At 46.1% G+C, this 12,744-nt stretch overlaps 1 protein-coding gene across 15 annotated transcripts in view; it reads left to right on the top strand.

Moving 5' to 3' along the window:
* Positions 1-12,744, top strand: part of Eif4g3 (eukaryotic translation initiation factor 4 gamma 3) — a 218,424-nt gene that overhangs the window by 89,723 nt on the left and 115,957 nt on the right. For 6 of the 15 annotated variants that reach the window (XM_032895707.1, XM_032895774.1, XM_032895722.1 and 3 more), the window contains 3 exons: positions 3,173-3,268; positions 4,536-4,649; positions 7,885-7,917. In XM_032895707.1, coding sequence (XP_032751598.1) covers positions 3,239-3,268; positions 4,536-4,649; positions 7,885-7,917 — 177 coding nt within the window. In that variant the 5' untranslated portion in view covers positions 3,173-3,238. The remainder of the gene's footprint in view (positions 1-3,172; positions 3,269-4,535; positions 4,650-7,884; positions 7,918-12,744) is intronic. The other 9 variants (XM_032895743.1, XM_032895758.1, XM_032895735.1 and 6 more) reach the window with 4 other exon arrangements.

Raw genomic sequence — 12,744 nt, 5'->3', positions numbered from 1 at the left:
GTCCCGTAGTGACCGTTCTCGTGCATAGCAGTAGTGCGTTTTGTCCTCTTGGTATTATTTACTTAATTGCCTTAAAAACGAGAAATGTTTTACTTCCAAGCTAAGTGCAGCAGGGGCTGTCTGAGGGATTTCGGTCATCCTGGTTTTTGTCACCTGAATGTGTTGTTTTCATTGTAAAGGCAGAAAGTCGAGCCGGGCAGTGGCAGTGCACACCTTTGGTTGCAGCACTCAGGAGGCCAAGGCAGGTGGATGTCTGAGTCTGAGCCAGCCTGGGCTACACAGAGAGACCATGTAGGGGGGTGGACGTGGAAAATCCATCTTAGTCCCATGTGTGGGTTCCGTGTGTCTGTCAGAAGTCGTGGTAACTCATGTGTGGTTTCCCTTTTTTCTCATCTGCCAGTGGACCCCCTCTCCCCCAAACCTCAGATTCTGTTTGTCATAATCACTGTTTAGAAATAATTACGACAGGCTTGAAAGGCCTACGTAAGCGACTGAGGAGCTGTGCGGTCGGCCCGTCCTTTTCAGCCTGCCCTTGTCTAGCAGTTATCTAGGCCCGCACCCAAGCTCATTGAAACATAACGCTGAGGGAAGTCTGAGCATTCCTTCCTCTATGACAACAGCAGACTAGCCTCACTGGCCATAGGAAGTACGCCTGGGCACTCCTTGGAGTCCTTTTTCTTTTCTGTATTGTAGTACCAGGTAATACATCTGAGGGCCTCGTAAGTGCTAGGCTGTTGTCCTACACTGAATTCCACCTTGTGTATACCCATGTTGACTTCGAAAGTCATTATAAAGGGAGAGTTCTCAAAACTGTTAGTAATTCTTAAAATGATACTTCACCGATCTATCCCCAGCCAGGTCAAAGATGGTTTCCACTGGTACTGGCAAGATAGCTCAGTGTGTAAAGGGATCTGCTGCCAAGCCTCATGAACCAAAAGTTCCATTCCCAAGATATACACGGAGGAAAGAGAACCAAGCCCTAAGCCCCTCCCTCGTGTCCGCAGCGACACAGGACTACATTGGGAGGAGTGCTCCCACCCTAGAATACTGGAACATGATGTAAAATCCAGAAGAGGATGTTTGCAGAGGAGTGAGAGGTCGGTGGTTAAGGGCAAGCATTACTCTTGCATAGCGCCCATGACCCAGGACCCACACTGGGTGGCGCACCACTGTCCATAACTCCAGCTCCAGGGAGTGCAACACCCTCTTTTAGATTCTGCAGTTCCTAGACTCAAACATTGCATGTGCCACACACAGACACAAACTCACACAGTGAAAAAAAAAATGACTGTTGAAAAGGGTCCTTTGTTGAGTCGTTCAGATACTTTTTAGTAAAACACAGTAGTGAGTTGAGTCAGTGAAGAAACTGGATTAATCATTCATGGACAGGAAGTAAATAAGGGCTACGGAGGCTTCTTTTCCTTCTACTGCTCAAAGCACAGCAGGGGGATAAATGGCCAGGGAGATAGAGGTTGGCAGAACTCCCTCACCCTGTGCCATTGACAAACACCACCCTGTTGCTGAAGGCACGGTAGCTTATGTTGAAAGAGAACAGTTTATGTGCCTGCCCCAGATATTGCGTTGTATATGGGTGTATGCCTGCACCAGACTAAGCTTTGTATGTGAGTGTGCGTGCCTGCATCACACACTGCTTTGTGTGCGTGTGCGTGCACACGGCATGCCTTTTCTAGATGTCGTGTGTCACGTCTGTTTGTATTTGTGTGCCTGCACCAGACACGGCTATAGACAAGCCTGGCTTGTATGCGGTATGAATTGACTCTGTACATACATTCACTGTAAATATTTAAAAGGAAAAGGATTTGGGTTTTTTTTTTTTAAGATATGTTTAGAGCAGGAGCCTAAACTACAGGAAAAATGAAAAAGTATTAGTGTAATTGTTGTGATAAGAAATATGCAGTGGGGTGGTAGGTACCTGTGATTGCTATGTGCCAAGATGGACCCTGAGAAATGACACCATGCAACATATCTGGTGCCACCTCTGAGGGAGGGAAGAGGTGTGGGAACCTGGGGAAGGGACAGGAAGACAAGTGGATATGGAGATGGGCAGACAGACAGGGAGCAGAGAGAGCTGGGGCAACCTGCGGTGGCACATTAAAAACAACATGGACAGTTCCTTTGGCTAGATGGGTGAATGCCATTACCCGTCCCCGAATGTTAATCCATGCTCCCCTCTTCTGATGACTACGTGTGTGTGGCCTTTGTTGGCTGCTGTGTTGAAGACATTATTAAAATCTTGACTGGTCGTCACTGTGGCTGTCGAGCATCTCTCCAGCATGGTCCATGAAGAGGCAGTGGCTTCCTTTTCTGTTGTGAAAGCACAGAGAACTTGGAGAGTCCGAGGTTGAGCAGGAGAGCCTCTCTGCCTTTGTTCACACACGGCACCTCAGTCTGCTGAGACAGCCTTTGCTGTCTGTCTAGGCTGGCCTCAAACTTCCAGTTGTTTTACCTATGCCCTTCATGTGCAGGATTTCAGGTTTCACCTCCATGCCAGCTTTGATACTGTGTTTTCAGACATGTGAGGAAATACTTTTTGATCAGTATTAGCCAAAATTGATATAAAAAAAAATCCACATGTATTTTTAAAAAGTTGATGTTCAGTGTAATGATGCAAAGAATTTTTGGTAAGATAAAAAATAAACCTGAACCAGCTCAGTTTCATCTAATTATTAACTAAATATTCATGACCAGGTAACTGCTCTGTAGTTGAGTTTGTGGCTAGACTTCGTAGACTTCCAATAAGGAAAGAATGGAAGGTGGTTTAGCCTTCTGTCTCTTAGGGAACTGGCTGGGGAGAGGGCCACTGTGTTGAAGCATTGCCTAGCACCCTTTGGCCTCAGTTCCCCTCCTGCACAACATGCACACACACACACACGCTCACACACACATATATACCCGAAGTTGATATAAGTCCCAGCAGACCCTTTGCACTCCTCATGTGACAAAATTGTACCTAGATGTGGGTTGCTGATAGCTGTCAGGAGGCGTCCACTACTACTTACCTTTAGTTGTTGAACGTTATGATAACGTTAAAACTTGAAAACAGAGCTACAGACCACAGTGCAGACCACTCTGCAAGCTTTTAAAAAGTGTTGGATTTGAGTTGCTGTGTCATATTTTTAAAAAATATGCTGTTGTTTTGCCGTTCTGACAGACCCCTTATCCCTCTGGACAGAATGCAGGTCCAGCCACATTGGTCTATCCTCAAGCCCCTCAGACAATGAATTCACAACCTCAGGCCCGGTCTCCGGTAAGTAAGCAGAGGTGGTTCTCACGCCTCCGTGTAGCTGCTGTGATCTTTTAGTGAATGCTCACTTTGCTCTGGGGAGGACTTACCATCACCATCATCATTAGCGCCTCTACACTGTCCCTGCTGTGACTGCTTAACATTTGCCTTGGCAACAACTTGGCCAGTGCTAGTTCACGTTTCTTAGAGAGGAGAAAGCAGAGCTGGTTCATTCAGGTTTTCCTCCTTAAGTTCTGAATGTTTTACTTGTACTGTTCAGAATTCAGAAAAGTAGACTATGATGCTGTTAGCAGCAAACTGGGTTTGATTGGTCAGCCTCAGACTTGAGTGCTGTGGGAAGAAGGGTTTCTGAAGCTGTGTCACCAGAGGGTCTAACCATTCGACAGTGTGACCACGTGCATGCTGTCCACCCCAGCCTGTTCCTCTCTTCAGTGGTGCCATACAGATGTGAGTGCAGTCATCCCTGCTCACCCTCATGTGGATTGCAACACGTCTAAGATGGACTGCAGGCCATCCTCCTGTCTCACAGTGCACAGTGGCTTCTGCTCTCCAACCCTGAGCGTCGTCTCCTTCCCTGCATGAGTAGCTTTGGGCAGAAGGTGTCTCTGTATCATCTCATGGTCCCTCACGTCCCCCTTGTACTTGAGTTCTGTGGATCTTGGATACAGGGATCTTCTTTTTGCACCCCCAACCCTGCTTTGTGCTTGTAGCACAGGAAGGCCATCGCATTAGCTCCTGCTCATTGGATTTCATGCATGAAGTTTGAATTGTTGAAATGTTCCAGAGACTTGCTTAAAGAGCTAGGAGAGTCTAGGCTGCACAGAGTGGCCTGTCTTTCTCACCTCTTCCTGCCTTCCTCTCCCTTGGTGCCTTCTTCTCCAACATCCTGTTCTTAGATCCTGGTTCTCCCCAGTGGTTGGACGAACCATTTTTAGAGTTGTGGAACATTAGACATTGTTGCCTGTTTGCTTGTCTCCTTTTTTGCTGAAATGGTGAACCCCCCATGTCTGGTGCAAGTTTTGTTCTGAGAGTGGTTTGGGAATGTGGATACTTGGCTACTGGAGTGGGCCTGAGACCACAGCAGGCCCCACCCCATCCTAATTTTTAAGCATGGATGTCATGGTGAGCTCTTACTGTAGAGAACTCTGTGGCCCTCTCCCCTAGCCCCATTTAAATGATGGGGAAAGCCAGTCAGAGTGACATTACATGGTTAGAGCTTGGCGCAAAACCCGAGTGAAGAGCTGCATCTCTAAACCAGTTTTCTCGACAGCCCAGCAGAGCAGTGCCAGTACACTGCCCAGACCACTGGAAGAGGAGGAAGGTTTTGGAACAGACCCCCGTTTACAGGTCCCTGGCTGGAAGAGGCTGGATAAAATACTGCATTGTAAGCAATATGACAAACTGTACTTCTTGCCGGCAGCGGTGCCGTGGGCACATTATTTCTGACCACATCCACCTTGGCTGATGAACAGATGTACTGACCGCTTCTTCTCTGCAACTCCATCCTGGCACGCTAGTTCCTGCCAGGCACTGTGGGAAAACCGTTACAAATTGGGTGGGTTGTTGTCCATTGGGAATTAGACAGGAATGATTGGGCTTCATTCCCCCCTCATTTTAAATGTAAAGTGAAATGCCCCTTCAGATTTGAATCTAAAAGATAAGTTGAATCTAAAAGAAGAGTTTTAAGGCCTTTTGTCTACCCTTTCTATTTTATAATTGGTTATCAGGGGGACAATTGTCTGTCGTTATCAGCCATTTTTTCCCTGTGGTCATAAACTCCTCAGCTACTATCCTGTTTGCATTTTTTTTTTCCCATCTCCTCTGGTAGTGACCATTATCACCCACATTACTAAAACCCACACATGGCACATTCCATTCCATGCCCCAAAGCAAGGGCAAGACTAGCAGAGGCCAGACTATTCTTGCTTATTGTTTTGGGTCTAATAGCTTTTATTTCATTTGTGTTGGAGCCGGGAGGGTAGACTTGGGGGTGAAGCTTGGCAGGGTGGCATTTTCTGTTTCCATCCCAAGCTGCCATGGTCTCGTCTCCTTCATTCTCCAGTTGCTGGGACCGGCAAGGAGAGGAGTGGGACTGCACTGAGGGGCCTGCAGCTTATTGAGCAATGGCAAACTAATACCATCCTGTTCCTGCTGTAACCGGCCACTGGCCATGCATAGTGTGCCTTGTGCTCTTCTCCCGTCATCTGCTTTTTCAGTCCTACTTCCTGGCTTCAAGTGCCCCTCTCTCCTTCAGGTTCCCTTGCCGTCTGAATTTCCAGTTGATCCATCCTCTCAGAGTTAGGTTCATGACATGGAGAGTCTTGTTCCTCATTTAAATGATGACAAGCTTCCCATCTGCTCCATGTTCTTGATGGACCTCTTCATACTGCAGTTTATTTTTAAAAGGTCTGAGAAAAACAGTGAAGCTATTGGAATCTAATTTCGGTTGGGAACAATTTGGCTTTTGTAGTAATCTGTAACTGTTCCATTGACCATACTCAGTTACCGACTGTGTGCAGCAGGGGAAGGCCATGGGTGGGTGGCGTTAGCCCTGGATCTCAGTTCACTGGGCTGCTTTCCTTTGGAGCTACAGCCTCACCATCTGAAAGTCCTACCTTTTAAAAGAACAAGTTTCTATTTTAATACAGGCCAGCGGTGACTACAGTTTGTTCTGTTGCTTACAGCCATCCAGAGACTGGTAACAGTCCAAAAGACCTCGGGGCCAATGCAAGTAGTCCAGGGATCTTCCAGGGCCTTCGCACGGGCGTGGGGATGGTGTGCTTACGACGGGTGTCTTTTGACTGGAACTCTGTGGTTGTTTAAGTTGGGCTCCTTTAGTAGATCCTTGGAAATGGGGCCTTTCTGCAGAATACTGATGAGACGGGCCCCTGTGTGCACAGCTCCATGTTTGAAGTGGCCTTCTCTCCAGTTTCTTCACATGAGTCACCAGAGATCCTTCCTGCTGCTCTCTACTCTCGTGGCACATTGATGGTATTGCCTCATCTTGAAACTTGATGTCCACAGTGGAGGAGTTAGCTACTCTGTTCTCATAAATAAATAAATAAATAAAATTTCAAAACCTTATGTTCTTTACAGAGGACTCCTAGCTGCCATCTTCTGTCATTCTGAAAAGCCAGTTTGCTAGATTTGTCGGCTTTTCTCACATACCGTGACCAAGCACATAGCATCAAAGCACTCTTGTAAACACTTGATGACCTCGTAGCCTCTGGGGGAGGGTTTCATGTCAGAAATGTGTGGCGTGGGCTCCCACACTGGGATGGGGTGCTCCATGGTCCTGCTGAACATTTTCAGGATAGAATAGCGTAGCAGGGCAGTTAGAAGCTGGAAGCTGCTCCTGTAGGCAAGTGAAGTGCCCAGCAGAGAACAGCTCTCAGTTCTCTGTAGCCTGGCTCCTTGGGGTTATGAAGGCATAGGGGCTTCCACGACACATTTGCTTAGACCATGACGACTATAAATAACGCCGAGTGGTCTGTGCTCAGAACTGTGTTTGTGACATTCTCACTGCTAAAGGAGGGGAGGGGGCTTAATCTTTAGTTGGCTTTGTGTGCTGTATTTTCTCTTGTCTTTTGTAGTTAAAATTATTATTAGGGGCCAGCTTTTGCTCTGATAAATTATTTAGTTCCAGAGGATTTTTGTTTGTTTTGTTTTTGTTTTTCTTTAATCCTGAGAAATTGTTGTGAGAGGTGGAGTGGAAGTGCATGTCACCTGCTGGAAAGGACCGAGGACTCAGCTTTCCTTCTCTCCTGCCCAGTGTGGGGCATAGGCAAGCCCTCCTCAGTGGGGCTTCCAGTGTTTGCTCCTAGTTGCAAATAGAGTTGAAATTTCGTACTTCTTTCCCGTTATCCTCCATCTTAAAATAATGCTATTTTGACTAATCACGTTGGAAATAGATCACCGTTGTTTACTGGCTGTTTGCTTTAGCATGCCTGGTATGCAGCTTTACTAGTTAACTGCATCTCTCTCTCTCTCTCTCTCTCTCTCTCTCTCTCTCTCTCTCTCTCTCTCTCTCTCTCACACACACACACACACACACACACACACACACACACACACACACACACACACACACATACTCTCTCACACTCACACACACCTGTTAGACACCCATTTAAGGGAAACTTCAGTCTTCTTTGCTGTACATTTCCTGTGGGTCTAAGCATCTACCGTGCTTTAGTAATGTAAACCCTTTTTGGTGTCCTCCCGCGGTACACACTTTGTTTCATACAACATATTTGATTTTCATATTCGTTTTAATACAACCAACCACCTAGTGTTTCAAACTTCCCTTTACATCGGGTTTTTCTTTTTGTTTTAAGGCTTTATTTATTCACGCTGTTCTCATGAGGGAGCTCCCAGGCGCTGATAGCTCACCAGCTTTTTCCCAGCTTCTGAATGACAGGGTATCTGGGCGGGCTGTTAACTGTTGGGTCCTGGTGCCTGTCTGTCACTGTCGTGCAGCAAAGCCTGTACTGTTTCGTGTTTTTATTTTCCCGTGTGGGTCTTTACCCTTTAGTTTGTTGGATACTGTAATGTTGGTTTCTGTTGCGTTTCTGACTCTTTGTGCCTTTCCTTTTGTGTCTGTTCCCTTCTCTTGTCAGTTTGCAGCGGGGCCTCGACCTGCTCATCATCAGGTACTGTACCCTTGTCCCTCACGGTCCCCCTGACTAACGTGGGGCTTAGTAGCTGTTGACCCTTAGAATGCTGCCCCGCTGTGTGACCACCCAGTGACTTCCCAGGCAGCCTCTGTCCAGCCAGGCTAGCTTGGCTTTACTTCTCATTGGCTTCGCCATATTTTCTTTTTAACAAGTCCATTAGCCTCTGTTCAGAGCAAGTTTAAGATATTTTTTTCTTTCCTTGAAAAGATACTTTGAATTTAAATAATTGTGAAATGTTAGGTGTGTTAAGTCTTCATAAAATTTTATTAATAAACTTAATTTGGTGGAGCAGGCACCATTCTAAGGGTTGTTGTTAACATTCTCCTGTAACTGATACAGATGTATAGAATAGCATTAATGTTTCTTTTCTTTTTTTTTCCGGAGCTGGGGACCAAACCCACTGAGTTAAATCCCCAACCCTCCGCATTAATGTTTCTAAAACCAGCTGTGAATTACTAACTTAGGCCTTAGAACGGATTGATTAACAACGAGGTGCATTCATTTGCTGTATAGAACTCTTCATATAACTTCCTTAATTTGAATGTTTTAACCTGTTATTCTATAAGGCAAGAATGTTCCAGGAAATAAAGTTAAAAAAGTCAGACACAAGTTCTGCGTTTGCAGATGTCACCTGATGCGAGAAATAAGACTCCGCTCGTGGCCTTGTCCCCAGTCAACACTCATGGCGTCTTCTGAGACATTTTCTCTTTGGTGGAGTAGGAAGAGCCGAAGTTAATATTAGGGTTCATATTCACCAGCTCTTCTGCATGTAGCCAACTGCACGAGGCAGCTCTTTGTAAGCCTCAGTTCGCTGCTGTGTAAACAGCTGAAACAGGGCTGTGTAGATACACAGCATCCGACACGGTGTGCGCAGTCAGTCAGCTCGTAATGATGCTGTACTCAGCGTTGTGCCCTGAGAAACGGGAGACGGACCCCCTGGCACTTGCCCACCCCCTGGCACTTGCCCACCCCCTGGCACTTGCCCACCCCCTGGCATTTGCCCACCCCCTGGCATTTGCCCGTGTTGCTTTGTTCAGGATTTCCATTACTCGTTCAGTGTGTGTTGCCTCACTGTAAATCATTGCCTATCCTGAGTGATGGGACACAGAGCTCCATTTCTTAGGATGTAGTTTTAACAATGGGGAGGAGGGGCTAGGGCCACCAAATGCTGAGGTATTTTAAGCATGGTTATGGCATGGATGGTTATTCTTTGGTTTTTCTGGGGATGGGCGGCAGGGGAAGTTCAACATTTATTTCAGTTTGCTGATACACTACTACAAAGACTTTGGAGTGTGGCACTAGGTAGACGTGGGCGTCATTCCCACTCGTTAACTGAGGGTTCTGGGTAAGTTACTCACTGCGCTCAGCTTCAGTTTTCTCATCTCTAAAATGGGGTTGAAAAAGGAAGAATAAGAAGATAATGCACATGAAGTGGTCAGCAGGATGTGTCAGACATGTGCTCGGTACTGCCTGCAAGGTAACCCTTCAGGATTCGTGTAAGCAGTACAGTTGTTTTTTGATTTTGTGTGTGTGTGTGTGTGTGTGTGTGTGTGTGTTTGCCTGCGTGCGTGCGTGATGTGTGTGTGTGTTCACGTGTGTGTGTGTGTGTGTGTGTGTGTGTGTGTGTGTGTGTGTTTTTACTTATATGTATATGGCTATACCGCATGAGTACTTTGCTCTTGAAGGCCAGAAGAGGGCATTGGATTCCCTGGAACTGGAATTACTGATGGCTGTGAGCCACCATGTGGCTGGGAATCAAACCTGAGTCCTCTTTCTGCAGCAGCAGTCAGTGCTCTTAACCACTGAGCCATCTCTCTAGCCCGCCTTTCTGTTGCTTTGTGTTTGGTTTTTCTTAGGGAAGGTTGCCAGTAGCCTTTGCGACTCTCCTCTCCTTCTGATAGGTGGTCTGAAATACAGATTACACATGAAAGAAAGGGGAATTCTGGAACCAAAGCGTCTTACTACCCTGGCCTCACTTACTGGAGTGACAGGCCATTTAAGCTGGTTTCTCTAAGTAGGTTTCTGTTATGGGATGAATGGAGCAGAAACTGACAGGTTTCGTATTTGTGCTACCTGGGGCCAGCTGCAGTGGCCTTGATGCTAGGATATGGCATTAAACACTCTAAACACTGGTTCTGGACAGTCCTCTTCTGTCACTTAGGTATGCTTTCAGAAAGGTTGTTTTCCATAAAGTTTTGACATAAGGTTGATTTGAGTGGCTATGTCCTTGTATAAAATACGTCTCAGGAAAGTGGTTGGCCTTCTTTCTCTTAAAATAATGCTTATCTTACAAGAACACATCCTTTTTTGATTGTTTTCGGTTCTCAAAGTTCTCAAAGAATAAGCTAAAAATAATTTACAAGATAAATAACTATTAAAATATTAATATTCTGCAGCTAATAAGAGAAGTGGACATGTATGCTGCATTCCTTAGCAAGAAAGGTCTTTGCTAGCTTTGGTCAGATGTGGCGTCGGGTGGCTGGCATGCAGCTTCCTAATAGCTGAGGGTGTTTGTTTGTTCTTTAAGTTGTTATTTGTGGATGTGTGTGCCACAGTGCACATATGAGTCCCCAGGACACTTAACGTCTATCTTTTCTTCTCCAGAGGTAACTCGAACTACCTATGTTTGAGACTCAAACTCGGGTCTTCAGTCCTCACTGCAAGTGCTACACATGCTGAGCCAACTTCCTAGCCCAGGACTTGAACTTCTGGATCCTTCTGCCTATACTTTCTTGGTGCTGGGCTCATAGGCAGGTTCCCCACACCTCAACCTCGAACCAGTATTGGGAAAGTCTTTTCTGGTGGTTGTTTCTGGAGATGAGTCCCTGGCATGCTGCATAGAAACTGAGAGCTTTACCTTTGAGCAAAGAAAGTAAGTGTGGCTGTTGTTCTAGTTTAATGCCATTCAATTAGCAGCTTTTTCATTATAACCCATAGACTTCAGTGGATAATGAAGTCTAAGCCAGGTGTAGCTATTGAAATGGAGGTTTGTAGAGTCAAGGCCTATCTGATGAGACTGTAAACAGAGAGTGGGACAGGCCCCTAGCTCCCATAGCAGCATAGTTACTGTGGCGAGATGGAGGGACTGAAGCAGCAGTTCCAAGCAGGAGGTACCCACAGCAGTGTTGTGGCAGTGTAAGTCAGCTGGAAGGAAGAGTTTGCTGTCTTGCCTGGGCAGGGATTCTTTTTCACTGTAGAGAATGTGTGTGAGGTAATCAGTTGTAGAAAACCATCATGTACAAGCAGTGTGTTTAGCAATCTTTGGCCTCTGCCTGCCAGTCAGTTCCACCCTACCTGTTTCCAGACACTTCCATGGAGATGACGCTGTTTCATACCCTCTGAGACTGCTGCGTCTAGGCCCCTTCTCCCTGCAAAACCAGGTAGACACAGTTCTGAGGAGTTGGTTATACGGAACAGCACACTGGCAGCTTGGGCGTAGTGAAGCTCTTGAGGGACAAAGTGCGTACATACACATTTAAACAAAAGTGCCCGCCCATCTTTGTGGGTCTGGAGGCTGCTGTGCTTCAGCTGAGGTTGGAGACACAAATCACCCATCACGTTTGGTTGTTTGCTTTGCCCAGGCTAGGATTAAAGCAAGAATTAGAAGTAGCTTCAAAGCTGGGCATAGCATAGTGGTGTTTGTCTTTGGAGACCGGTGCAGGTGGATGGATCTTTGTGAGTTTGAAGATAACCTGGTCCACATAGTTCCAGGACGGTCAGGGATGCAGAGTGAAACCCTGTCTCAGCCTCTACTTCCCGGCCTCCAGAAAAAGACAGGCGTTCCGTGTAGTTAGTCCTCATGCTTAGGGTGCAGACCAACCCGACTGACTGCCCAGTGCTATTGGTTACTCATCACGGCTCCCAAAGCCTCCCACACTAAGGTTTTGAGACTAGCAGCTAGATTTCTTGTCTCTCTTTCATCAGTGGCTACGTTTTTGTCATCTCTACCCTGTTACATTTTGTAAAGAAACGTAATTAGGGATTATCCCCTCCTACTGGGTGACACGTGTACCTGCCGTGCTGTGGCTTAGCAAGTGTTTCAGCAGACATGACAAGCGACAGGTGAGCTGTGGGACTATTTGGAGAGACCCTTGTGAAAAGAATACACTGTTCGTTTAGTTAGAAACTGTACTTTTTTCCTGTGTAAAATGGAGTTATGTAAATTGCAGCAAATTCTAATATTATAAATATTGAATATTTTTGTTCTTAATAGAGCCAATAACCTGCTGTTGGATCAGCTTCTTGGATTTATTTTTGTTTGCAAGATGCTTAACTGTATTTGACAGGGCAGACAGAGTTAACTTTATAGCCCTCTCCATTGAGGTGTTCATTTTGTAACACAGAACCTTTAACACTTTTCTTCCAAGAGAGATGTATACTGAACCCTATCTATCCTTCTTGCCTGAAAATCCCAGGGTGACTAGAAGAAGCTTAGAGATCAGGAGTGCCCTGCCCCCCATGAGCAGAGTCTGATAGGTTCTCTGTAACCCTGCCTGCCGTAGTGCTTTGATGTATTTAATTATTGAAATTGGTGTCGTTGCGATTTGCAGTTCCCTGTTTTGCCATCTTTATCTTTGGAGCTTTGGAGTTTCACAGTGAGATCAAGTGTTAACTTTTTATAGTTTACGTTTTTGTTTTTTCTGGTAAAAGACAGGGTCTTGTTGTATAGCCTTGTGTGGTCTGCAGCTTCACCCATTCTCTATTCTGAGTGCTGGAAGTGAGGGCGTACACTACCATGCCTGCCCTGCGTGTATCCTGATTAAGAAAACCAAAGAGGTGATGCCTCAGTGTGTTCACAGCAGA

Source organism: Rattus rattus, chromosome 1 (genome assembly GCF_011064425.1).
Source record: "Rattus rattus isolate New Zealand chromosome 1, Rrattus_CSIRO_v1, whole genome shotgun sequence".
Classification (NCBI taxonomy): Eukaryota; Metazoa; Chordata; class Mammalia; order Rodentia; family Muridae; genus Rattus; species Rattus rattus.
The sequence above is the reverse complement of the archived record's forward strand: the minus strand, read 5'-3'. Positions and strand labels throughout refer to the sequence as shown.